This window comes from Dendrobates tinctorius, unplaced genomic scaffold, assembly GCF_039654945.1.
Source record: "Dendrobates tinctorius isolate UK_male_01 unplaced genomic scaffold, ASM3965494v1 ptg000029l, whole genome shotgun sequence".
In the NCBI taxonomy this organism is placed as follows: domain Eukaryota; kingdom Metazoa; phylum Chordata; class Amphibia; order Anura; family Dendrobatidae; genus Dendrobates; species Dendrobates tinctorius.
In genome coordinates this window covers 57,578,175-57,605,886 of record NW_027361697.1, presented here as the reverse complement: position 1 = coordinate 57,605,886, position 27,712 = coordinate 57,578,175, and the positions used below count along the sequence as shown (strand labels likewise).

Below are 27,712 nucleotides of genomic sequence, written 5' to 3'. Positions count from 1 at the left end.
GATTTCCAAGGCAGGCAACTCTACAGATTATTAGTTCTCATGATAAAGAAGCCTTTTCTCCTCTACAGATTGAATCTTTCTTTCTCCAGACAGAAGGGGTGATCCCTTGTGTTTGTATGCATGAAAGCCTGATGAAAAACATCTAATTTTACCTGGAATGCTCTGTTGATCCAATACGCTATGAGTCTGTGTATCTGTAAGACAGAAAAACATATAACCAATTAACGTTAAGTTTGATTTTTGTTTCTGCTGACTTTTCAGAATAAGCTCTCATGTGTGCACATGAGCAATAACAATATAGTTCTACAGTAAATTACTTTTCCTACATTAATCATCAGTTTCTACCCACTGCTGATTCACAATCTAGTTGTCAGTTTTCCCTGAACCTATTTCCAGAGTTGCTGCTCTGAGGTCTGCCATACATTGAACCCGAAAAGGAAATCCTACTGTCTTATCTGTCTGTTGCACACAACTATAAACAGAAGCAGCAGGATGAAGGGCAATATATCAGCAGTACTAAGCAATGTAGCTGTGAATTCAGCCCTGCTGTGAGATAAAAACATTTATACAATTAGTAGCTATAATTTTATAAATTACAAAATAAGGAAACAATCTAACACTTTCAGAGGACTACAGGCTTATTTTATTGATACTCAATGATGTCATGTTTTCTTATGCTAGTCTTTGCTTTTTTGTGGCAACAGATTAGGTAGGTTCATGCTTGAGAAACAGCCAAGGAGTGCCACAATGCAGGTTAATAACATAATCCAAACTGCTAAAATAATGCATCATCCTTATTTTACCCTCCCATTATCCCTTTGTATCCTAGTGTTAAACTTCCTTCTCTTCTCCCTCTACATGGCCCCAATTGGACAGACCATCAGCAGATTTGGCTTTCAGTACCATCTATATGCTGATGACACACAACTATATACTTCATTCCCCCGGACCTTATCCCCCACTGAACTACAGAACGCCAGTGACTGTCTGTCCGCAGTCTCCAACATCATGTCCACTCTCTATCTGAAACTCAACCTTTCCAAAACTGAACAACTTCTGCTCCCGCTGTCTACTAACCTCCCTAAATCTGACATTTCCCTCTCTGTGGGTGGCACCATAATAACACCCCAGCAGCAGTCGCGCTGTCTGGGTGTTATGTTTCACGCCAATCTCTCTTTCACCTCCCATATACAATCTCTTGCCCGCTCTTGCCGCTTACACCTAAAGAATCCGCCCTTTTCTCACCATGAAAGCAACAAAAACCCTCACTGTCGCCCTGATCCACTCCCGCCTGGACTACTGTAATGCTTTATTAATTGGCCTCCCCCTCACTCTACTTTGCCCTCTCCAGTCCATCCTTAATGCAGCAACCAGGCTCACTCATCTGGCTAATCGGTACTCAGACACGTCCGCTCTTCGCCAGTCGTTACACTAGCTGCCCATTCATTATAGGATCCAATTCAAAGTACTTGTTCTCACCCACAAAGCTCTCCATAGTGCGGCACCCCTTTACATCTCCTCCCTCTTCTATTTCTATCGGCCTAGCCGATCGCTGCGCTCTGCAAACGACTTTTGACTAACCTCTGCACTAATCCATACCTCCCACTACCAACTCCAAGACTTCTCCTGCGTTGCGCCAATCCTCTGGAATGCTCTAACCCAATAAATTAGGACCAGCCACATCTTGCAAAGTTTTAGGCACTCCCTCAAACACATTTGTTCAGAGCAGCCTATCACGTTCCCTAATCAAAGTTATTTTATGTGTAAGGGGTACTTCACACATAGCGAGATCGTTATCGAGATCGCTGAAACATCACAGGTTTTGTGACGCAACAGCGACCTCGCCAGTGATCTCGCTACGTGTGACACAGCGGTGACCGGCCCCCCGCTGCGATATCGCTGATCGTGCTCGAATGTCTTAGGCCATTTTTTGATCGTTGGTGTCCTGCTGGCCAGCATGCATCGCTGTGTTTGACGCCATAACAATGACGAGCGACCTTGTTGGCGACTCAGAGCTCAGGGACGCAGGCATGATTTTGCTTTGTCTTTTCAACGCCCCCTCAGCTCCGATTGGTGGTCTCAAATTAGGATCTTTGTAGCGTTTCCTTTTATAGGTAAGCTATCAATTATATGCAATCATAACATTTAACATGTACAGTTATAATAATTGCGTGTCCCCATGTCAGTAACTGTGAATTTACAAATAAATAGCGCACTAGCGACTCAGACAGGGACGCTGAAGTAAACCGCGTAGTGATAGCGCAGTAGTGGCCACCAATCGGAGCAGAGGGGCGTGGCAAAGGCAACTCTGAAGCACGCCTATCGAGGTCTGAGTCGTCAGAATAGCTGCTGTGTGACAAGGTCCCAACGACCGCTGAGGTCGTTATTCGGATCACCGTATCGTTGCTGCATCGTTGAGTAGATCTGCCTGTTTGACAGCTTACTAGTGACCATGCAGTGACGTACCAGCGATCCTTACCAGGTTGTATCGTTGTCGGGATCGCTGGAGCGTCGCTATGTGTAACGGGACCCTAAGTGCACATGTGCAGCCCATTCACTATCTCCATCTATCCCCCACTCGCTCAAGATGGCTAGACCATCATTGTAAATACACCATTATAAATACACACCTGTACTTTGTATCTCCCCCACTTCATTGTAGATTGTAAGCCTCACGAGCAGGGTCATCTTATTTTGCTTTAATCATTGTATTATTGTTAATGTTGTTACTTATGACTGTTGTGTCTGAAACTGTTAAACTGTAAAGCGCTGCAGAATATGTTGGCGCTATATAAATAAAGATTATTATTATTAAATTTGAATTATAATAAGAATATTACACGTAACTTCACAGCAAATAAAATATACTTAAATACTTTGCAGGCAGACAGTATTAGTAAAAAACAGACCATCGATGCAAGAACACAATTAAAATGTTAATAATCATTATGAGGGGGTTGATGATTTCCTGTTCACACAATTTTGGCCAGAGATGCACATGGGTAAGGCTGGTGTACATAGAGGCAGGTGCAGACAGGTCCGGCTGATATACAGACTGGCATGTGCAGTCGGGACTGGCTGATATACAGATTGGCACAGAAGGTGCAGGTGGGTCTGGCTGATATACAGACTGGCACAGCAGGTGCAGGCGGGTCCAGCTGACTTACAGACTGACAAGGAAGATGCTGGAAAGGAGGTTAGGGATGGACAGAAACTAGCGGGACTTGCGGGAACTAATGGACTGGGACCTGAAAACTAGCAAGCGTGTTGGTGAACAAACTAACTACCTTGCACAGGCACCTCCATACATGTGGTATCTCAGCCTGCAACATGGGGTAGATTTGACCTCGTGGAGGGGAAGCACCAGGAAGAAGATTGATGGAGAAAATGGCCTATGAGGAGGTAGTGCATTAACCTCCTGTGAAGAAACCAGAGTATATCTTAATTACTCAGACGACTATGTTTTTGTAAACCAAGAACAATTGACTTTTTATCTGTGTATTGGCTTGTGGATTTAACCCCTTCCTGACATCCGACGTACTATCCCGTCCACGGTACCCGGGCCCGTATGACCGTGGACGGGATAGTACGTCTACCGCGATCAGCGGCGCCCACGTGGTGAGCGCCGCTGATCGCGGCCGGGTGTCAGCTGATTATCACAGCTGACACCCGGCACTATGTGTCAGGGGCGGTCACGGACCGCCCCCGACACGTTAACCCCTTGCACACCGCGATCAAACATGATCGCGGTGTACCGGGAGTTAAAGGGAAGCATCGGGAGGGAGGGGGCTCCCTCCGTGCTTCCCTGAGCCCCTCACGGCAGCGCAATGTGCAGCGCTGCTGCCGGGGGCTCCTATCCTCCAGGCCCCCGGATCCAAGATGGCGACGGGGGCCTTCGGGGACCTGAGGAAGCTGGCTTCCTCAGTGCCTGCAAAGCGCAGGCAAGAGGAAGTCTTCTTCAATGCCTGTGACAGATTGCTGATCTGTCACAGTGATCTGTGATGTGACAGATCAGCGATCTGTCACAGGACAGTGATGTCCCACCTGGGACTATGTAATAAAGTAAAAAAAAAATTTAAAAAAAATGTAAAAATAAATTAAAAAAAATCGCCAAATAAATTAGAAAAAAAAAAAAAAATATTCCCTCAATAAATCCATTTTTTGGAAATAATAAAAAAAAAATAAATAAAAGTACACATATTAGGTATTGCCGCGTCCATAATGACCCGCCCTATAAAACTGTCCCATTAGTTAACCCTTTTAGCGAACCCCTTAAAAAATAAAAATAAAAAACGAAGCAAAAAATAATGTTTTATTATCATACCGCCAAACAAAAAGTGTAATAACGCGCGATCAAAAAGATGCATATAAATATCCATGGTACCGCTGAAAACGTCATCTTGTCCCGCAAAAACGAGCTGCCACACAGCATCATCAGCGAAAAAATAAAAAAGTTATAGCTCGCAGAATAAAGCGATGCAAAAATAATTATTTTTTATATAAAATAGTTTTCATTGCATAAAACCGACAAAAACATAAAAAAACTACCTAAATGAGGTATCGCTGTAACCGTACTGACCCGAAGAATAAAACCGCTTTATCAATTTTACCGCACGCGGAACGGTGTAAATGCACCCCCCCAAAAGAAATTCATGAAACGCTGGTTTTTCTTCATTCTGCGTCCCAAAAATCGGAATAAAAAGCGATCAAAAAATTTCACGTGCCTGAAAATGGTACCAATAAAAACGTCAACTCGTCCCGCAAAAAATAAGACCTCACATGACTCAGTGGGTCAAAAGACGGAAAAATTATAGCTCTCAAAATGTGGTGATGCAAAAACTATTTTGCAATAAAAAGCGTCTTTTAGCGTGTGACAGTCGCCAAACATAAAAACCGCCATAAATAGTAAGTCAAACCCCCCGTTATCACCCCCTTAGTTAGGGAAAAATAATAAAACTAAAAAAAAAGTATTTATCTCCATTTTCCCGTTAGGGTAAGGCTGTGTGCACACGCTGCGGATTAGGTGCGGATTCATCCGCGCGGATTTTGTAAAATTCGCAGGTGAAACCGCAGGTCAAAAGACCTGCGGTTTTACCTGCGGATTGCTCTGCGGTTTTGTCCTGCGGTTTTTCATCTCCTCAATAGAGGAGATGGCAAACCGCAGGAGAATCCGCAGAAAGAATTGACATGTCAATTCTTTCTGCGGATTGAAAACCGCAGATAATCCGCGCGGAAAATTCCGCACCGTCTGCACTGCGGTTTTTGATTCCCATAGGGAATCATGGTACTGTACACCGCAGCAGAAACTGCTGCTGGTCCGCAGCAGCCAAAACCGCTGCGGAACCGCAGCAAAATCCGCAGCATGTGCACACAGCCTTAGGGTTAGGGCTAGGGTTAGGGCTAGGGTTAGGGCTAGGGTTAGGGCTAGGGTTAGGGTTAGGGTTAGGGCTAGGGTTAGGGCTAGGGTTAGGGCTCAGATTAGGGTTAGGGGTGTGTTGGGGTTAGGGTTGGAGTTATAATTGGGGGTTTCCACTGTTTGGGCACATCAGGGGCTCTCCAAATGCAACATGGTGTCTGATCTCAATTCCAGCCAATTCTGAGTTGAAAAAGTCAAATGGTGCTCCTTCCCTTCCAAGCTCTGCCATGCGCCCAAACAGTGTTTTACCCCCACATGTAGGGTATCAGCCTACTCAGGACAAATTGCAAAACAATTTTTGGGGTCCAATTTCTCCTGTTACCCTTAGGAAAATAAAAAATTGGGGGCAAAAATATCATTTTTGTGGAAAAAAATGATTTTTTTATTTTCACGTCCGAGTGTTATAAACTTCTGTGAAGCACTTGGGGGTTCAAAGTGCTCACCACAAATCTAGATAAGTTCCGTGGGGGGTCTAGTGTCCAAAATGGGGTCACTTGTGGGGAGTTTCAATAGTTTAGGTACATCAGGGGCTCTCCAAACGCACATGACACCCGCAGACCATTCCATCAAAGTCTGCATTCCAAAACGTCACTGCTTCCCTTCCGAGCCCCGACGTGTGTCCATACAGTAGTTTTCTCCCACATATGGGGTGTCAGCGTACTCAGGCCAAATTGGACAACAACTTTTGGGGGTCCAATTTCTCCTGTTACCCTTGGGAAAATGAAAAAATTGGGGACTAATTGATCATGTTTCTGGAAAAAATACGATTTTTTTATTTTCATGCCCTGGCATTATAAACTTCAGTGAAGCCCTTGGGGGTTCAAAGTGCTCACCTCACATCTAGATAAGTTCCTTAGTGGGTCTAGTTTTCAAAATGGGGTCATTTGTGGGGGGTTTCCACTGTTTAGGTACATTAGGGGCTCTCCAAAGGCAACATGACACCCGCAGACCATTCCATCAAAGTCTGCATTCCAAAACGTCACTACTTCCCTTCCGAGCCCCGACGTGTGCCCATACAGTAGTTTTCTCCCACATATGGGGTATCAGCATACTCAGGACAAATTGGACAACAACTTTTGGGGTCCAATTTCTCCTGGTACCCTTGGGAAAATAAAAAAATGGTGACTAAAAGATCATGTTTGTGGAAAAAATACGAATTTTTTATTTTCACGCCCGGGCGTTATAAACTTCTGTGAAGCACTGGGGGGCTTCTGAGTGCTGACCACACATCTAGATAAGTTCCTTGGGGGGTCTAGTTTACAAAATGGTGTCATTTGTGGGGGGTTTCCACTGTTTAGGTACATTAGGGGCTCTCAAAAGGCAACATGACACCCGCAGACCATTCCATCAAAGTCTGCATTCCAAAACGTCACTACTTCCCTTCCGAGCCCCGACGTGTGCCCATACAGTAGTTTTCTCCCACATATGGGGTATCAGCATACTCAGGACAAATTGGACAACAACTTTTGGGGTCCAATTTCTCCTGGTACCCTTGGGAAAATAAAAAAATGGTGACTAAAAGATCATGTTTGTGAAAAAAATACGAATTATTTATTTTCACGCCCGGGCATTATAAACTTCTGTGAAGCACTGGGGGGGTCAAAGTGCTCACCACACATCTAGATAAGTTCCTTAGGGGGTCTAGTTTCCAAAATGGTGTCATTTGTGGGGGGTTTCCACTGTTTTGGTACATCAGGAGTTTTCCAAACGCGACATGGTGTCCGATATCAATTCCAGCCAAAAACGTCAAATGGCGCTGCTTCCCTTCCGAGCTCTGCCATGCACCCAAATAGTGGTTTACCCCCACATGTGGGGTATCAGCATACTCAGAACAAATTGCACAATAACTTTTACGGTCCTGTTTCCCTTGGAAAAATAAGAATTGAGGGTGAAAAGATCATTTTTGTGGAAAAAATATGATTTTTTTAATTGTATGGCTTTATGTTATAAACTTCTGTGAAGCCCATGGGGGTTCAAAGTTCTCACCACACATCTAGATAAGTTCCTTAGGGGGTCTAGTTTCCAAAATGGTGTCATGTGTGGGGGGTTTCCACTGTTTTGGTACATCAGGGGTTTTCCAAACGCGACATGGTGTCCGATCTCAATTCCAGCCAAAAACGTCAAATGGCGCTGCTTCCCTTCCGAGCTCTGCCATGCGCCCAAATAGTGGTTTACCCCCACATGTGGGGTATCAGCATACTCAGGACAAATTGCACAATAACTTTTAGGGTCCTGTTACCCTTGGAAAAATAAGAATTGAGAGTGAAAAGATCATTTTTGTGGAAAAAATATGATTTTTTAATTGTATGGCTTTATGTTATAAACTTCTGTGAAGCCCATGGGGGTTCAAAGTTCTCACCAGACATCTAGATAAGTTCCTTCGGGGGTCTAGTTTCCAAAATGGTGTCACTTGTGGGGGGTTTCCACTGTTTTGGTACATCAGGGGTTTTCCAAACGCGACATGGTGTCCGATCTCAATTCCAGCCAAAAACGTCAAATGGCGCTGCTTCCCTTCCGAGCTCTGCCATGCGCCCAAATAGTGGTTTACCCCCACATGTGGGGTATCAGCGTACTCAGGACAAATTGCACAATAACTTTTAGGGTCCTGTTACCCTTGGGAAAATAAAAATTGGGATGAAAAGATCATTTTTGTGGAAAAAATATGATTTTTTAATTGTACCGCTGTACGTTATAAACTTCTGTAAAGCCCTTGTGGGTTCAAAGTTCTCACCACATATCTAGATAAGTTCCTTGGGGGGTCTAGTTTCCAAAATGGGGTCACTTGTAGGGGGTTTCCACTGTTTAGGTACATCAGGGACTCTCCAAACGTGACATGGCGTCCAATCTGAATTCCAGCCAATTTTGCATTGAAAAAGTCAAACGGCGCTCCTTCCATTCTGAGCTCTCCAATGCACCGAAACAGTGGTTCCCCCCCACATATCAGGTATCTGCGTACTCAGGACAAATTGCACAATAACTTTTGCAGTCCAATTTCTCCTGTTACCCTTGGTAAAATAAAAAAATTGAACCTGAATTATTTTTTTTATGAAAAAAAGTTAGATGTTCATTTTTTTTTAAATATTCAAAAAAATTCCTGTGACGCACCTAAAGGGTTAATAAACTTCTTGAATGTGGTTTTGAGCACTTTAAGGGGTGCAGTTTTTAGAATGGTGTCACTTTTGGGTATTTTCTATCATATAGACCCCTCAAAGTGACTTCAAATGTGATGTGGTCCTAAAAATAAAATGGTGTTGTAAAAATGAGAAATCGCTGGTCAATTTTTAACCCTTATAACTTCCTAACAAAAAAAAATTTTGGTTCCAAAATTGTGCTGATGTAAAGTAAACATGTGGGAAATGTTAGTTACCAAGTTTTTTCTGTGCCGTATCTCTGTGATTTAAGGGCATAAAAATTCAAAGTTGGAAAATTGCGAAATTTTCAAAATTTTCGCCAAATTTCCGTTTTTCTCACAAATAAACGCAAGTTATTTGAATGAAATTTTACCACTAACATGAAGTACAATATGTCACGAGAAAACAATGTCAGAATCACCGGGATCCATGGAAGCGTTCCAGAGTTATGACCTCATAAAGGTACAGTGGTCAGAATTGTAAAAATTGGCCCGGTCATGAACGTGCAAACCACCCTTGGGGGTGAAGGGGTTAATTGTTGACTTTTGGTGGGTCAGGAAGACAGACTTGCAAGCTGATATACCACACAACATAGTGTGTGTTTATCTTTGTCTATTGATGCGTGCTGACATGCTTTTTGTGCATTGTATTCTGGAACTAGTTTGTTGACTTTGAAAGTAGAGAGGGAAAGAATGTGAGGTTGGACTGAAGGACACTGGGCAATTCTAAAAATAGCTTACATGTCTGGGGTATAAAAAGACTCAGAGACAGAGAGAGCTGATCTCATCACACAGAGCTACCAGCCGGACATTCTGCAAAACACCCAATGATGAGAGACAGGACTTTAGCCAATTCATCACAGCACCATCATGAGGGACACAGATGCATGATTCTATTGGAAACAACCTAGGGTTTTTTGGCTCCGGTTGGAAGGATACAGATCTGTTCAATTGAGCATTGTTGAACCATGGAAACGTTTGGAAAAAGCCAGTTTGGGACCCACTGGTCGCCTGGTTCCATGGAGATGGTCAGATAAGCCAGGTGGTGATTCTCAGGTCAACTGGCTTTGGACCTTGTATGGCTCTATGTACTGTTTTCAGTCATCTCCCTACATTTGTTGTTACCTTTTCTCTGTGTGTGTGTATCACAGGTGGAATAGGGACCATGGGAGCTCTGACGTATCATCTACCATTATCCTGGCGAGTCAGCAGAAGTGTGAGACCCTGTAATGTGCACCATCTTGGGGGTAATTGCTGGGACTGTTCTGTTTGCTATTGTGTGTTGTGGTTCAATAAAGTGTTGCCCACTGTTTTGCCCTCAACCTGAAGTTGTCTGAGTAGAGTTTTGCCAACGTTAATGGGAGAGCGGGCTTTAGGCAAGATGGTCCCTGGTCCATGCAGTTTTGGCTAGCAGACTTGGGCACCCACCATCCCCCCATTTCTCCACACCTTCTTTTTGTCAAAGACGTCAGTGTATGGCCAATATGTAGCAGGCAAGTCAAATAAATTAGATGGCAAAGCCAGAGGTCAAGCAGGGAGAATGGAAACTAGACAAGTCTGTGGCTCTCCTGTCCCCAATGGAGTACTTCTCCACATTTCCAGTCCAAGACAGGCTCGTGTCTCCGCAATCATGGCAGACATAGAAGCAGAGGGTGAGACAAACCATGACAATACGTAGATAGGAATCTTCTACAAGTGTAGCATTCCTACCCAAAGTGCCACATGTTCAGTAACGAAAAGGATGGTCTCGGAAAGAGTTTTTCTATCCACCGATTAACCAACAGATCCTGTGGTCGTTGGATTGTGATTTTATTCTGCTTCATAATGGCCTGTTGGATGAGTTTACCTGTGGAACCAGAATCCAGGTAGGCAAACTTGACCAAACGGATGTTGCCACAGGAAACGGCTACCGTCAGAGACAGCGATGGAGAAGAGTGATTCTCGCCCAGTGTGACCACTCCAACAGACTCTAGGCACTGGAGTTTCCTGGTTTCTATGGACAAGAGCAGATTACATGCTAAGGACTGCCACAGTAGAAGCACCTTCCCTCGGCATGAAGGGACTCCTGACGATGTTTGACCATCTTCACCTCGTGAATTTGCATGGACTCCGGGGAGAATGCCGAAGATCAGGCTTGCTATAAGATTTGCCTTTAAAAGGTAGGAGCCAAGTGTGCAGATCTTCTCTTAGGGGTCACCTCCTTGGAATGCTCCTGAAACCTGTTGTCATGCAGTGAGGTGGGTATATCAGGACCGGCCAGCTCATCTTTGATTAGCCTTGAAAGACCCTCCCAGAAGGTGTCCACCAGTGCCTCATTATTCTAGACAAGTTCGGATGACAGGGTACGGAAACAAACAGCATACTGACCCACTGTAAGGCTTCCCTAATTCAGTCTGAGGATAGAATATGGTACAGAGAAAGCACAACCGGGCTCATCAAAGACCTTATGGAAGGCTCTAAGAAAGGACTGGAGGTTCAACACAAGAGGATCCCCACTCTTTCATAGGTGCAATAGGAGATTGAGCCACACCAGAGCTTCACCAGTGAGATGGGACATGATGAAAGCCACTTTGGCCTGATCTGAGATGAACTGATGAGCCAAGAGTTTGAAGGACAATGTGCACTGATTAATAACACCCTGACATATGGTAGGGTCACAGCCATAACAGGAAGGAGCTGACAGATGGGGTCCGGAACCAAGCACATAGCTTGCAGGAAGACGGGTCACAGCCGAGTTGGTCGCAGCTTGGGTAGGTGCAGATGCATCCGGAGTTGTTAGTGTATCTAGATGGGTGGATACTGTCTGGAGGTAGGAGAGGATTTTATCCTGCTGTTCTTTTTGATGGGAGACCTCCTGGTACAGGTCAGAGATACAGGAAGCCTGAAAGCCAGCGGATTCTATTGCCTGTGCAAACTGTAACGGGAGTGGTGGAACCACTGTGCCGTGGTCCAAGGAGAGCCTGGAGGGGTGAGACTAGGTAAGCACCTGACTCTCACTAGAGTCCTTTATGATGGGATTAGGCTTGGCTCCTAATGGACATCAGTTGCTACTCCAGTACATACCTCAAACACATGGCAGCTGACCCCAAGCAAATAGGAAGCTGGAACAGCTCCGTAGGAGATTACAGCTGATACACACAGACACGGAAGGAACACAGGTACCACAGAAGCAGATGGTTATGACTGGTGTACTGATAGGCACTGGCAGGTGCTGACTGGCCTGCCTGATATATAGACTGGCATGCAAGGTGCAGGCGGGACTGGCTGATATACAGATTGGCACTGGCATGTGCAGGCAGGTACGACTTAAATACAGACTGACAAGGCAGAAACTGAAATGGAGGTTGATGATGGACAGACACTAGAGGAACTAACGTGAACTAATGGACATGGACCTGAGATCTAGCAAGTGTATTGGTGAACAAACTAACAATGTTGCACAGGTTTCTCATATGATGAGAGATTGGAAAAGTTGGGCTTGTTTCGCTTAGAAAAAAGACGCCTCAGAGGAGATCTCATTTACATGTATAAATATATATGTGGCCAGTACAAAACACTGGCACATGACTTATTCCTTCTAAAGACTATACTGAGGACTGGGAGCACTCATTACAGGTGGAAGAAAGGAGATTCCGGCAGCTAAACAGGAATGGGTTTTTTACAGTTAGAGCAGTCAGACTTTGGAATTCTCTACCACAAAAGGTAGTACTGGCAGACACTATAACAGCTTTTAAAAAATGCCTGGACAATTTCCTTGATACACATAACATTGCTGGTTATAGTTAAATTAGTGACGAAATGTTCAATTGGTAGAGAAAGGTTGAACTTGATGGACCTAGGTCTTTTTTCAACCTATGTAACTATGTAACTGGCACCTCCATGCAGGTGGAGGTGCCTTAAATAATAAGTGTCTCCTAGCCATTTCAAGAAGTAGAGTGTGCACGCTCTAAGCATGGTATTCAGGGAACTGCGTGCAGTGAGTGGACTTCGGCCAGCAGCCGGAGACAAAAGAGGAAGTGTGCGCTGGGACCGGCGGAAGTGAGTGAGACAGCATCCCTGCCAGGGGAAAGGAGCAGCATGCAAGGATTTCGGAGCTACAAAAGGGAACCCGGAATCGCATGAATTCTAAATTAAGTCTTTGCAATGCACACAGTGGGATTCCTGTCCCAACCAAATGTTTGCCAGTCTATCAGGACCATTTCATTGTCTGAACATGTTTAGGGAAAGGAAGGAAAGGAAAATATTGGGTATGCCTGACCTTGACAGATGTGCAATGCTGTTATTTGCGCCACAATATTTTGCTTTTAAGAAATGCCATGCTCGTGGTATTCAAACATTAGGAGATTTATGCTCATTCTTTCAGCTGTTTTGATTTTATGACTATGATGTGATGAATAAATATGGTGCTAAAGTTGTGGCCCCCCCTTTCCTACTTACAAATATGTAATCTACAATTGATAAAAAAAAAACACATTTCAGCCGAAAACCTGAGCAACAACTAAAACTGTAGTTTACAGGAGAAAAGCACAATGCATTTAAATGGACAGCACAAGATATACACTGTAAAATCCTACTGAAATAACCAGGAAGACTCAATAGAGGTGGAATGTTTGTCCAGTAGGTGTAGCAAGGTATATATGAAAATATTCAAAGATTTTTTGGAAAGCTGTGAAGAAACAAGATATTTAATCCATAGTATGTTGAATTGCATAGCTATTAAACAAATCTGCCTGAATCCTTTGCCATAATAACTAAAGTTTATCATGCAACTCTCCACCCGATTCCAGAGCTGATTTTACTCATTTTAAAATTAAATGTAATTTGTATCAATGTTAGATGGGCTACTAGTTGAAGCTAGGTGGGCTACTAGTAGAATCTTATGCATGTCTTGTAGAGAAATAGCCTTCATGTCGAAGACTCTAGAAACAGCAACTGATTTATAAGGTGAACACCAATCTACAATATCAATACTGGCTGGGTATGGAAAGGAACAGAAAGAGCATTTTTATAACTGATAAGAATGGATGTCTCCAAGATTTGCCGTTCTGTTCCTCTTAGTGATGGCACCGCTCTTCAGACTATTTTTAAAAAGGAAGCCTATTAGCCCATTGATCTGATGCTCGATAAACTTACATTGTAAAAGTCACTTCTGGGTCACACAGAGCGCAGTGTGACCTGGAGAGTCTGAAGAGCAGTACCATCACTCAGAAGAGGAGTAGAACAGTGCTGGATCCAAGAGAAAGTGGTGGTAGGGGACTATATTAATACACTCACTACACTATATGTACGTATGGTTTAATGAAGAAAAAAGTTCACGGAAGGACTTGTTTAAGCTGTGAATACAATTGAAGATATGAGTTCCACCACTACAGTGGCAGAGGTCATCTTATCACGCTGATGACTTCATTGCAGAGTTACTAAGACATCAAAGGTGAAGTCTGTGGGAAGTGCTCTACAGAGGAGCTGAAATTCAAAATAAGATTTTTGCATGTTTGGAAAGTGTTTGTATGCAGAGGGGAGTAATATGAGAGGAGTCACAGAATGGACAAGGGGCAGCATAGAAGGGATAGTGTGAAGATGGGACAGCATCGAGGTGGGGCAGCATGGAGAGGGAAGATAGGGACATTATGGAGCTAGGGACAGCGTGAGGGCATACAATGGAAGGGGACAGTGAGAGGTTGGGACAATGTGGAGGCCATAGTTCGTTAGAGGGACAGTGTGGCAATTGTAGTTCATGAGGGGATACAATGTGGTGATTATAGTTTATAAAGGGGGATGTTGTGGAGGTTATAATAAAAAAAGAGGGAACAGTTTGAAAGCAATATTTTATAGAAGACAGTGCAGAGACAACATGCCATGAGAGGGACAGAGCAGGAGAAATATTTTGTTCATGGTGCACAGTGAAGGACAATACATTTTTCAGGGTTACAGCATCAACAGATATTTTTATTCAGGGGGAATTATAACGACACAGCTATTTTAAGGCTACTGTGTCAGGATATGCTGCAGAAGACCAAACAAGATGGAAGAGATGAGCTTTGGATGTGAAAAGTCTTTATGACATCTGGACCAGATGGAGACTAAAGAGTTGAGAATGACTCCAATCAGAGAAGATGTCACCTATAAGGTAAGTACCTGGATGTAAATGTTTATTTGTGATACTGACTGAATCTAATCGGTACTGGACTGGCCCACAGGAGAACAGGAGAATCCTCCAGTGGGCCCCTGTGTAGGAGTGGGCCACCATCCTCTTATATGAGCAGTACTTGGCACAATATACTTGATTCACTATGTACAGACAAAGGCAGCATCTTATTCATTAACAGGGGATTAAGAGGGGATAGGAGGAAAAACAGCAGACAAGAACATGCAGCAGAAGGACAAACTAATCAAGGATACTAGATGTGGTAAAGAGGACCCAAGACAGGGTACTCAGAAGGAAGCTAAGAAAAAGGAAGCAAAACTTCTTTCCTGCATGCTGACCAATGCAAGAAGCCTGAGGAATAAGATTGAAGATCTGGAGTTGGTAATGTATGAGGAAAAATAAGACATAGTAGGAATAACTGAGACATGGTTAGACGACAGCTATGACTGGGCGGCTAACTTGCAAGGATATGATTTGTTTAGGAGGGATCGTAAAAAAAGGAAAGGGGGTGGAGTCTGTCTATATATAAAGTCCACTTTAAAGCCCACACTAAGAGAAGATATACAAGAGGGAAATGAAGAGGTGGAGTCTCTATGGGTGGAGATACAAGGAGAGAAAAGTAATAAAATCCTCATAGGGGTTTGTTATAAGCCACCAAATATAACAGAAACCACTGAAAATGTATTATTGAAACAAATAGACAAAGCAGCAAATCACAATGAGGTGATTATTATGGGGGACTTCAACTACCCCGACATAGACTGGGAAACTGAAACCTGCGTATCTCAGAAAGGAAACCAATTTCTGTCAGTAACCAAGGATAATTATCTGTCACAATTTGTGCAGGGCCCAACTAGAGGGACAGCCCTTCTGGACTTAATTTTAAGCAACAGGCCAGATAGAATAACAGAAGTGCGACTCGATTCCACTTGTCCTTCAGTAAGGTGCCCTGGAAGGGGGTTACGAAAACGCTGAATTTCAGGAAAGCAAAGTTTGATCAGCTTAGAGAGGACCTTCGCCGAATTGATTGGGACAATGTCCTCAAAAATAGGAGCGCAGAAAATAAATGGGAAATATTTAAATCAGTTTTACACACCCACTGCGAGCTAGCCATACCGTACAGAAATAAAAGGGCTAGGAACAGGAGAACACCAATGTGGCTAACTAAGGATGTAAAAAGGGCAATAAATAACAAGAACAAGGCATTTAGGAAGCTAAAACAAGAAGGCAATGAAGAAGCATTAAAAAGTTATAGAGAAAAAAATAAAATGTGTAAAAAAAACAAATACATTTAGCAAAAGTGGAAACAGAGAGACTCATTGCTAAGGAAAGTAAAACAAACCCCAAACTATTCTTTAATTATATAAACAGTAGAAAGATTAAAATTGATGGTGTCGGCCCTTTAAAGAACAATGAGGGTGAAATCATAGAAAGCGATGTGGGAAAAGCAAATGTTTTAAATACTTTTTTCTCAACAGTGTTCACACAGGAAAAGGATTTGCCAGGGGCAATGCAGAGTGAAAATGTAACCTCCCCATTAAGTATTACCTGCCTAACCCAGGAAGAAGTGCAGAACCGCCTTAGTAAGTTTAAAATTGACAAATCACCAGGCCCTGATGGCATTCACCCTCGGGTATTAAGGGAGTTAAGTAATGTGATAGACAGGCCTCTGTCCCTTATATTTAAAGACTCTATAGAAACAGGGTCTGTTCCTTTTGATTGGCGGCAAGCAAATGTGGTACCAATATTCAAAAAGGGGTGTAAAAGGGAACCTGGAAACTTTAGGCCGGTAAGCTTAACATCTGTTGTGGGTAAAATTTTTGAAGGGTTTCTAAGGGATACCATTATGGAATATCTCAATGTTAATAAATGTTTAACTCCATATCAACATGGGTTTATGAAGGATCGCTCCTGTCAAACTAACCTGATCAGCTTCTATGAGGATGTAAGCTCTCAAATGGACCAAGGAGAATCATTGGATGTCATTTATCTCGACTTCTCTAAAGCAGTTGACACTGTCCCACATAAAAGATTGGTAAGCAAGATGAGAAAGCTTGGGCTAGGGGAAAATGTGTGTAGATGGGTAGGTAGCTGGCTAAGTGATAGAAAACAAAGAGTGGTTATTAATGGTGCATACTCAGATTGGGCCAGGGTTACTAGTGGGGTACCACAGGGTTCTGTATTGGGCCCCCTACTATTTAATATATTTATTAATGATCTAGTGGATGGCTTACACAGTAAAATATCAGTATTTGCAAATGATACAAAACTATGTAAGGTAGTTAACACAAAGGAGGACAGTTTGCAACTACAGACAGATTTGAGTAAATTGGAGAATTGGGCTGAAAAATGGCAAATGAGGTTTAACACAGATAAGTGTAAGGTTATGCTCATGGGAAGGAGAAACAGATGCTATAATTACTCACTAAATGGGAAACTGCTGGGGAAATCAGACATGGAAAAAGACTTAGGCATCTTAGTCAATAAGAAGCTAAATTGGAGTGCCCAGTGTCAGGCAGCTGCAACCAAAGCAAATAGGGTCATGGGATGCATTAGAAGAGGTCTGGGGACACGAGATGAAAACATAATTCTCCCTCTGTACAAATCACTCGTCAGACCACACTTGGAGTATTGTGTGCAATTTTGGATGCCGGTGCTCAAGAAAGACATTACTGAACTTGAAAGGGTTCAAAGGCGGGCTACTAAAATGATAAATGGAGTTGGTTCACTACAATACCCAGAAAGGTTATCAAAATTAGGTCTATTTACTCTAGAAAAGAGAAGACTTAGGGGAGACTTAATATATACGTACAAGTATATCAGAGGGCAATACAGAGATCTCTCCAATGAACTGTTTGTACCAAGGACTGTGACAAGAACAAGGGGGATTCTCTTTGTTTGGAGGAAAGACAATTTCTGCACCAGTATAGAAGAGGGTTCTTCACGGTAAGAGCAGTGAGGCTCTGGAATTCTCTTCCTGAGGAAGTGATGATGGCCAACTCACTGAATGAATTTAAGAAAGGAATGGATGCTTTTCTTGTGAGTAACAGTATAGAAGGTTACGAATAGCAGAATATTATAGGTAGATGGTTGACCCAGCTTAGGGGAAGGAATTTTTTTCCCTATGGAGAAAATTGGCTTCTACTCTGTGGGATTTTTAGCCTTCCCCAGGATCAACAATGCAGAACAGCTGCACTAAAAATAGGCTGAACTAGATGGACATAAGGTCTTCCTTCAGCCTTCAAAACTATGTTACTATGTTACTATGTAACAATCTACTCAGTTCATTGTAATGTAAATTTGTGATTGAGGATAATGTCACATTTGCTTGCAGCTTTAAAGTAGGGCCCTGCAGTTGGTTACTATTTGGTCCTTGGTACCCCAGTCCTACATTGGGTATTGTGGTTCTTGTGTGATCTGCAGTCTGATGATGGTTGGTAGCAGCCACTCCCAGCATAGCCTTACCATTGATAAGAACATATTGGTGGTTGTAGGTTCAATGTGATAAAAATTTACATGGCGGGGCTGACTTAAGACTGCAATTGATCAATGCAGCGCCTGTGGTCTGCTCCATCGTCATGTCATACACATATGGTATGATGCGGCAAGTAACACTTCGTCACGATGTACAAGTATGCCATGGTATGTAAGCTAAGATGCCTGAAATGAAAACTGTTATTTTCTTATGATCTTTATAAACTAGGCCATGACCATCCTGAAACATAATGGGATTGGATGGAGCGACTTTGAATGGAATCTCCAAGCATATGTGAACAAAGACTAAGTGAGATGTGTAAGAGCTTTAGTCATGTTTAGAGTTGAGCGGCTTTAGTCGGATCGGGTTTCATGAAACAAAATTTGTTTCAGATGAAACTGGTCCGACTAGGGCAAAAAAAGTCAGAGTTTCGTCCGAAACCCGACCCCAATGCAAGTCAATGGGGAATAAAAGTCGGCATTGAGTGGATGAATGTCATCTGCTCAATGCCGACTTTTATTCCCCATTGACTTGCATTGGGGTCGGGTTTCGGACGAAACCCCAACTTTTTTTGTACTAGTCGGACCAGTTTCATCTGAAACAAATTTTGTTTCATGAAACCCGATCCGACTAAAGTCGCTCAACTCTAGTCATGTTATATTTTGCAAAATGTGTAAATGTTAGAATATTTGGGGTAAATATGCTTAATTAAACCAGCATAGTTTATATGTTACGTTAAAAAACCTAAAAAACAAAACTACCTTGAGCCAGATACAACTTGGAGCCTAAGAAATGTTTATTTGTCCTCCTAAACAGTTATTCAAATATGGAGTTATGTCTAAACCTGTATTTTGGTTTATAACAGTAACTATATCACAGTGCCCGATCCATCATTTGACAAATACCACCCGCACCTGATAGACCCCATTGATTTATAGGAGATATACTGGATTCCATCATGATGGTCAATGATTCTTGGCATCTATTGGATTCCATCCTCGTTTTGACAGGGGCCCTGAACCGAATCTCTGATGCAGATGTGAGTTAAGATGAAAAAGCACAATAAACATATATTTTGATCTGAATATATAGACCCCAAAATATACATAATCATGAATGAATTAAATGCTGCAAGAGTTATTGTGAATTTTGTAAAATTGTAACTTAAAAATAAGACATTGCTATTCATGCAATAATATAAGAAATTGAGTGGCTAAGATGAAGCAGAAACCCATCACTGTGGTCTACGTAGCTACTCGAAATACACACCTATTATAGTAGCTTGATATCCACTCAATGGGCCATTGGTTTTGTTTGGCTGATTCCACGTAACTTTAACTGTTGTATTATCTGAAGTCCCATTCAAATTTTGTACTACATCTGGAACTGAAACAGAATAAAATGAATGAGTTTATGTTTACCTGAAAGCTTTTGTAATCATATAAAAATGTAATTTCAGCCCAGTATTTACAGCAAATGCAATTTTTTTTCTTTGAATCTCAGGTTGAGGAAAGTACAGCTAAAGGATACCTGCTGCCTGCAACTCTGTTCTTCCTATGTATGTGTAAATGGTGGTAATTCCAGCAAAAAAACATACTCTGATTTAAGGTTCTGATTTTATGATAAAAGATAAATTAATTAAATAATTTTGAATAATGCACATAAAAGAATATTAACTCCTTCACCCCGGGACCATTTTCTGCTTTTGTGATTCTGTTTTTGCTCCCCTGCTTCCCAGAGACATAACGTTTTAATTTTTCTGTCAATATGGTCAGTTGGGAGCTTGTTTTTTTCAAGGTGAGTTTTGCTTTTGAACAATACCATTGGTTTTATCATATAATGCAGTGGAAAATGGGGAAAAAAATCCAAGTGTGGTGAAATTGCAAAAATTGTGCAATTCCACAATTTTATTTTATTTTTACCATGTTCAACAAATGCTAAAACTGACCTGCCATTATGATTCTCCAGGTCATTACATGTTCATAGACACCAAACATGTCTAGGTACTTTTTTATTTAAGTGTGACACAAAAAATCCAAAGTTTGTTAAAAAAAAGTGCGCAATTTTCCAAGACCCATAGCGCCACCATTTTTTATGATCTGGGGCTGGGTGAGGGCTTATTTTTTCCACCCCAAGCTGACATTTTTATTGATACCATTTTGGTGTAGATTTGATGTTTTCACCATTTGTAATTGCATTTTAATGCAATGTTGCGCGAACCAAAATTGTTGCATTTTTAATTTTTTTTCTCATTACACCGTTTACCGATCAGGTTAATTTTTTTATGTATTGATATATCAGATAATTCTGAATGTGGAGAGACCAAATATGTTTTTTTTTTGTTTAATTGTTTTATTTTGAATGGGGCGAATGGGAGGCAATTTAAACTTTGATTTTTTTTGTTTTTGAATATTTTTAAAAACTTTTTTTTTCTTTACACTTGCTTTAATAGTCTCCATGGGAGACTGGAAGCTGCAATCATCCAATCAACTGTACTACACAGAGCAGGGCTTCATGGGGCACATGTCAGCTATTGAAATCAGTTAACATGTGCTTGAAAAGATGTGGGCTCCAGCTTTGGGGGAGACATGCATGGCGCATGTCATGAATGGGTTAATGTTTGGAGATCTCCCCTTTTATCAAGAAACAATGGATTTTTTAGAATTATTTGAAAGTGGAGGCTCTCTGAAATTGCTCTGGTCTCTATGTTTTGACTGCAGCAGTGGTCTTGAGTACAATGCATATCACTGCTGCAGCCAATCACTAAGATCAGTGGCTCATCCTGTTTACATTTGTAGAGAAGCAATGCTCAGTTATTGGCTGCAGTGGTGATTTTCACTGTAGATGCGCCAATACAGAGACTGACATAGCAGCAGAGGGCATGTGCTGGACCCAAGGAGGGTGAATATCTGTGTTTGTTGTTTTACAATTATGCAATAGTTTGGACCCTGCATTTGTGAAGGTAGAATACTCCTTTTAAATGTGAACAAAAGAACTACTGCATTTTTTTGCGAAAGTAACCCCTTCAATATTTACTGTATGTGAGCACTGTGATATGCAGCTGTGTCTGCTAATGTAGCTCAGATTTATTTCAATATTTCTCAGTAATAGCAGGTTTCACCCCACTGATCAATATTGGTCAGTCTATCCTAAAGAAGAGCAGTCAATATTTTAGTCCTGGAAATCTCTTTAGACCTAGAATGAGAGTGCAATGCAAGAATCCCAATTACATTACAAAGTGGTTGGAAATCAATTGGATCTTTTATTTTTATGCTAAGGAAAAACTAAAATGTTGGCATCTGTTTATGTTAAGGTCCCAACTGTCTAGAAATTCCAGAACAGTCTGTAAAAATAAGATACTTTTTTTCCTGTCCGTAAACAGAATATAAGGCGTCCGTGATTTTTTAGGAAGCTGAATAAACTTCTAGAGATTATTTTGACTGTAATTATCCTCATTTTACAGTGAATGCAGCTGATATCTTCATATCAGAATTATGGGCTGGATCACTTATAATAACGATAATTATTTATTAAGGTTTTTAAATGTGTCTGCCCATGATTTTTTGATAAACGGTCTAGAAAAAATTATACTTTCAAGTTGCAACCTTGTTTGCTGGCTGTTGACATTACTGACAATTCATTCTGGAACATAAACAGAACGATTCCTAAAAACCACTGAAAAGAAAAATTTTCTGTTGGCCATAGCAACCAGCGCAATTTTCATTTTTAAAGTGCGCCATAAAAATTGAAATCTACATTATAAATGTTTACTAGCGGCAACAATGAGATTTTCTAGACAGTGTCTGTCTATAGAGTTGACTCTTCTATGCTGGCCATTACCTTCTGACTGGAGGCCCCTTATGATTCACATTGATTCCCAGAGGGTGACATATTGTTGGTTTATTTAGGAATCGAATACAAAATTAGCCGCAGTTATGACCCCAGCTAGAAACCATTGCTGCGAACGTTGCATTTTCTATATTATCTCATAGTGTTACTATTTCCCTTTTTTACATATTCACAGTTAAATATCATAATCACATTAAAGCATTTTATGATATATTGCATCGTACAGTTAAGGATCATGGCTTACCTCCAATCTTGGTCTTTGCACGTAGAGGTTCAGTCTTTATTGGCATTTTATTATACAATAAAGTTGAAGTGCAATTGTAGTCAGTGTAAGCTTCCAGGTTGGTCACTTTTTCATCCCCGGTAATGTTTCCATCTACAGAAAATTTCAAACAGAGATTTGTCAAATGAATTCTAAATAATAAAGTAGAAGAGTGGAGTTGTTCATGAAGCAGAAATCAATTGTAATTTTATAATCTGTCATTTTACATTGGACTGCAAATGAAAATACTGTTTTAAATGGTCACTAATATTTCAAAAGAAGTTTGACATGTATACCAGAAATTGTAACCTAGAGTGTTGCCTCAAGACTTCATTTCCATGGAGAGCCGAGAGAATCACAGCAGAGCTCCTCCGCAGGTCCTTTGTTAGGCAGAATATGAAGGCCTCAGTGTTCGGTCTACCACAAATCTTCTTTTACTGTGTTTCTAGTAAAGATTTTTCTAAAACTGACTAGAAATTAAGCTAAACACATTAGATTTCCAGATCCTTCTCTCTTCGTCATTATACGCCAGCTAGAATTGAGAAAACGTCATAAAAACTAGGTGAAATTCAGCCTAACCTGCCAATTTTGGCATTGGTCGGCCAACCATCTGGCATATTTAGGGGTCTCTTATCCCTTCCTCAGACATCGGGAGTCAAGAAGGATCCATTCTTTGAAATTTCAAAAGGCAATTGTTTGATTTCAGAAAGGATAAGCTGCCTCTTCACCCATCTTTCTTCCTTTAGAAAACAAATGAGCATTTGGGTAAGTTGAGCGTTCCTGCGTATCGGGCAGTGAGACAGAATGTCTGCCAAACTAATGTTCATCCCATAGTTATCCCACGTTATGGCCAGTCTAATGTTCCCAGCACATTGTCAGGGGACAATCAGAAACCCTCGATATTTATGGGATGGTTGGCAGCTGCCCCCTGAAATAGGTTAGCTTGGAAGACTTTCATCTAATGTGTATGGGGCCTTTGCAATCTATTATATGATGTAATTCGGCAGGATTTATGGCTCTTCAGTAACATTACAGGGCGCTTCTGCAGCTCACAGCTTTTACACCGCAGTTAATGGGGTTTTATTATTTCCATTCCAACTTTGCCTAATTTTTAGGGTGTGTCGCAGTGCCCAGATATTTGTGATTGTGCAAGCGTCTTTATTTCAATGGGGTTAATTGAAACGTTTAAACCATGTAGGTTCTGTCGTATGACAGCAGTCTTCTGTTGAGAGAATATTGGCAATATTATTTTTCTAAAATAGCAATCGCCCTGAAACCTGATAGTATATAACAGTCACTGTGAAGGGATGGAGCTGTAACATCACCTATTGTGAATGTTGTATCCTTTGTTATCAGATGTGTATAAGAGGGGTGCTATCTGTCATTGTAGTCCTGCCTGTGATGATACTGACACTGCAGAAAACTCTTCATGAAAGGGCAGGTATGAATCTAAAATAGTGTAAAAATTGAAAGATTTCAAGGTTGTTGTTTTTTGTCTAATGCAGATTGTTATATGAAAAAATAAAGTGCCCTCCAAAAATGTAAAAATACATTTTACACAAATAATTGATTTAAACAATAGGTTATTTTCTGATTATACATTTCCTTTAAAACTGGTGCTAGAATGTAAGGCCAAAACTCCACAAGCTTTATAATTCAACATTGGAGTATCAAAATTACTAGCTATAAAGAGCAAATTCACCACAAATTTAGTTTTTCACTCTATATTCTATAATATCTTTTTTACGGTTACCTCTGAAATACTGTCAGAATAATACAACCACCTTCTATGGCGCCTGCTGTATTCTATGAACTGACAGAGCAGGGCAGCATCGCCTGTGTGGCACAATGTATACAGCTGATCTTATAGCACTTCTGTAGGTTGAAGGTTCTATTATTTTTAACCAAATCAAATGGATTCAAGCAATAAAAATGTAAAAGAGAAAAAAAAACTTTAAAAAGGTTTTTTTAATTCAAATCCTATATCTGGGAACATATGTTCACCAAAAACTGCCGCATACCTGCATTATGTGAGCAGGGCCATTGCAAAAGCCACTTTAAGATGTAAGGGAGTTGAATGACAATGTACAGGTGCTTCACACTAAACTAGAATATCATCAGAATGTTAATTTATTTCAGTTCTTCAATACAAAAATTGAAACTCATATATTATATAGAGTTATTACAAACAGAGTGATCTATTTCAAGTGTTTATTTTCTTTATGTTGATGATTATGGCTTACAGGTTATCCCGGTTGCTTGTGCGCCTTTTTCTACCACACTTTTTCCTTCCACTCAACTTTCCATTAATATGCTTGGATACAGCACTCTGTGAACAGACAGCTTCTTTAGCAATGACCTTTTGTCTCTTACCCGCCCTGTGGAGTGTGTCAGTGATTGCCTTCTGGACATCTGCCAAGTCAGCAGTCTTTCCCATGATTGTGGAGCCTACTGAATCTGACACAGACTAAGGTACCTTTTTAAACACTTAGGAAGCCTTTACAGGTGTTTTTTGTTAATTATTCTAATTTGCTGATATAATGACTTTTGGGTTTTCATTGGCTGTAAGCCATAATCATCAACATTAACAGAAATAAACACGTGAAATAGATCACTCTGTAATGACTCTATATAATGAGTTTCACTTTTTGTATTGAAGAACTGAAATAAATTAACTTTTTGATGATATTCTAATTTTGTGAGAAGCACCTGTAGTTGAACACTTTACATTACAAAAAGTGTTTTTGTTTTTTGAGATGTGATGTAGCTTTTTACTGCTGATGATGCCATTAATGATCCTGTGTTGAAGATACGACCCACCTTCATTTGAACACACAGATTTAGTCTCTACTTCACACTTGTATCCACTGGTGCTCCAATTGAACAGAATCTTGTCTACTTCTGCTGTTATCGTTAAACTGTAACTTTCATTTTCTGTAAGAGAATTTAAGTTAGTGCATTAACTCCTTGAAGGCCAAAATATTTATACTCAGCGTTCCCTCTTTCGTCTCATTTTGTTTATTGTGGCTTTATTCTATCAGGCCGTGACATGCATGGATCAATGAGATAATTCTGTTCATATTTATTTTTCTTTACAGTTTTTGTTTTTAATATTTTCCACCAATCACCCTTAACAGAACCTGTCATGTCCCTAAGTGCTATTAACTTTCAGATATGGGGATAATCTGCAGGTTAATAACGTTTTAAACCTGCACAGCTGCCACACTGAATGCCGGGCTACTGGGAGGAAATGAACTTTATTTCTCCCTGCAGCCTCTGGCTTTCAGTTATAGAGCTTTGGCTGGCACGGCTTCTGTCACCACTCAGTACATAGTGAACGACAGCTGTAACGTCGCTCCGCCACTGACTGACAGCTGTCCCTACAGCATATCAGTGCAGCGATTGCTGTTAATCAATGTGCTGAGGCATGCTTACAGTCACCACTTACTGTGACTGAGCAGTGACGGAAGCTTCATCTCAAGGACTGAAAGTCATAGGCTGCTGGGAGGAACAAACTTAATTTCCTCCAGGTAGCTGGCCTTTCAGTATGGCAGTCGCATGTCTTCCAAACACTATTAACCTGCAGATTAACCCCTTATCTGCAAGTTAAGAGCATTTGGGGATAAGACAGGTTCCCTTTAAAGCAGGATATAGACTATATTGTAGTCAGTGGCCTAACCCTCCCCAACATACAAGCCACTCGAATCTTGAAAACTATAGTTATAACTATTGATTTATAATTGTGTTACATCGATTCCATTTATCAAGCTGTTACATTTCTTCTTTTATATGAGACATATTATAATGTCAGAGCCAGATCTTTTAGAATTAAGTTTGTCCAGTTCAACCATGCTGAGCGTGAAATAGCCAATTGTAGCAATGGTATATTTCAAGATCTTATTTATTCTCATAGGCATAATCAAAAGTTATACAATAACTGTCAAGTCTAAGGAGATGTCAACTATGGCAGCACCCTCCAGTGGCAGTACTCCAGGAACTGGTGAGTTAACAACCACAAGGCACTCGATTAATGTTCTGAAAACATATTTTGAGTGTTTTTTATGTTTGATACTTTGCTGTGATGCAACTTTAAAGCTTAAGCGTCATTTTTTCTTCTTTCTATAAATCAATAGTACACATGAAAATAAGAAACATTGTAATATATTATTAGAGAAATCTGCTTCTTTCTCCTATTGGACCAGTCACTCAGTCTCAAATTCTCAGTTTACAGGTAAAATGCCTCATCAGTTAATACAGGTTACCCATTTCTGAGATAGGAGATGACAGTTGGTGCTTATAAAGCTCTACGGAGAACTGTAACTCTCATCTCAGGAGAATTTGTGGCAGAATGTCTGGCTCCTTATCCTTCCCTTCTCCATAGAATTTTAAAAGCACCAACTGTAATCTATCTCCGTAATAGAAAAAATCTGATTTTACCCATAAATCCAGAATGAAAAATCACTCCAGGAGGAGAAAAAAGCAGATTTTTCTAATAAAATATATTACAAAGTTTCTTATATTCATGTGTACTAATGATTTCTGTTTAGGTATTTTACTATGAAAATGTATTTTGATCATTGCATTTTTCAGAAGGTAACTGTACAAAGTGCAAATAATGAACAATCACTGACATTAATCCACCAATCCAAAATTTCTTACTAAAGTGGATATCCAGTGCTGCTCACTTTAGCATTGGTGGCTCTGCTGTCATGGGATCTACAGCTATTTCCATGTATTGCACCTACCCTGCCGGTATTCTGAGCATGCAGATAACCTTTTTAACAGAATCAGACCAGATACATCGGTAAACCAAATGTTTTCCATGTCAGGCCATTTTCTGCAAAAAACTAAGCAGCTAAATTAGAGCAGTGTATAAATGGCCCAGTGTGCACTGATTCATATACGTTTATTTAGTATTACAATCACTAGTTATGTTGCATTGATATAGTGATTTGTTAAAGATGTTGGCCTAAAATTGACACTTATCACACATCACTTTTCCACATGATAAATGATGAGCCTCTGAAATGTGGAGGTCTAAATGCAGGAGCCCCCACTAATCAAGGGAATAGGAATCTGAAGTACAGATCCATTCAAGTATCTCCGAGGATGTTCATGTGGAGGTGCCCAATTGCCAAGCCATGCAAAACGGGGGATTTGGATCCCGAGGTTTCGTTAGTGTGGGGGTTCCAGCAGTTGGATTGCATCGATCACTTATTACCTATCCTTCAGATAGAGGATAGTTCAAACATAGCCAATTCTGTTCAGAATTATATACGACTTAGGGTATGTTCCCACGGGCAGAAACCGGCAGCGCTTTGGACGCAGCACATGTCCGATCCGTCCAAAGAGCTGCCCACTTTTGTACGTGCCGTGATTCCGCATGTGTTCATTGAACCATGCAGAATCACCGTGTCCTATACATTGGATGGTGA

General features: G+C 41.0%; 1 protein-coding gene across 4 annotated transcripts in view; it reads right to left on the bottom strand.

Moving 5' to 3' along the window:
- PTPRC (protein tyrosine phosphatase receptor type C) overlaps window positions 1-27,712 on the bottom strand; it is a 253,456-nt gene that overhangs the window by 103,066 nt on the left and 122,678 nt on the right. For all 4 annotated transcript variants that reach the window (XM_073571743.1, XM_073571744.1, XM_073571745.1 and 1 more), the window contains 4 exons: window positions 25,098-25,211; window positions 22,260-22,391; window positions 19,436-19,552; window positions 153-194 (listed from right to left, as the gene is read on the bottom strand). In XM_073571743.1, coding sequence (XP_073427844.1) covers window positions 153-194; window positions 19,436-19,552; window positions 22,260-22,391; window positions 25,098-25,211 — 405 coding nt within the window. The remainder of the gene's footprint in view (window positions 1-152; window positions 195-19,435; window positions 19,553-22,259; window positions 22,392-25,097; window positions 25,212-27,712) is intronic.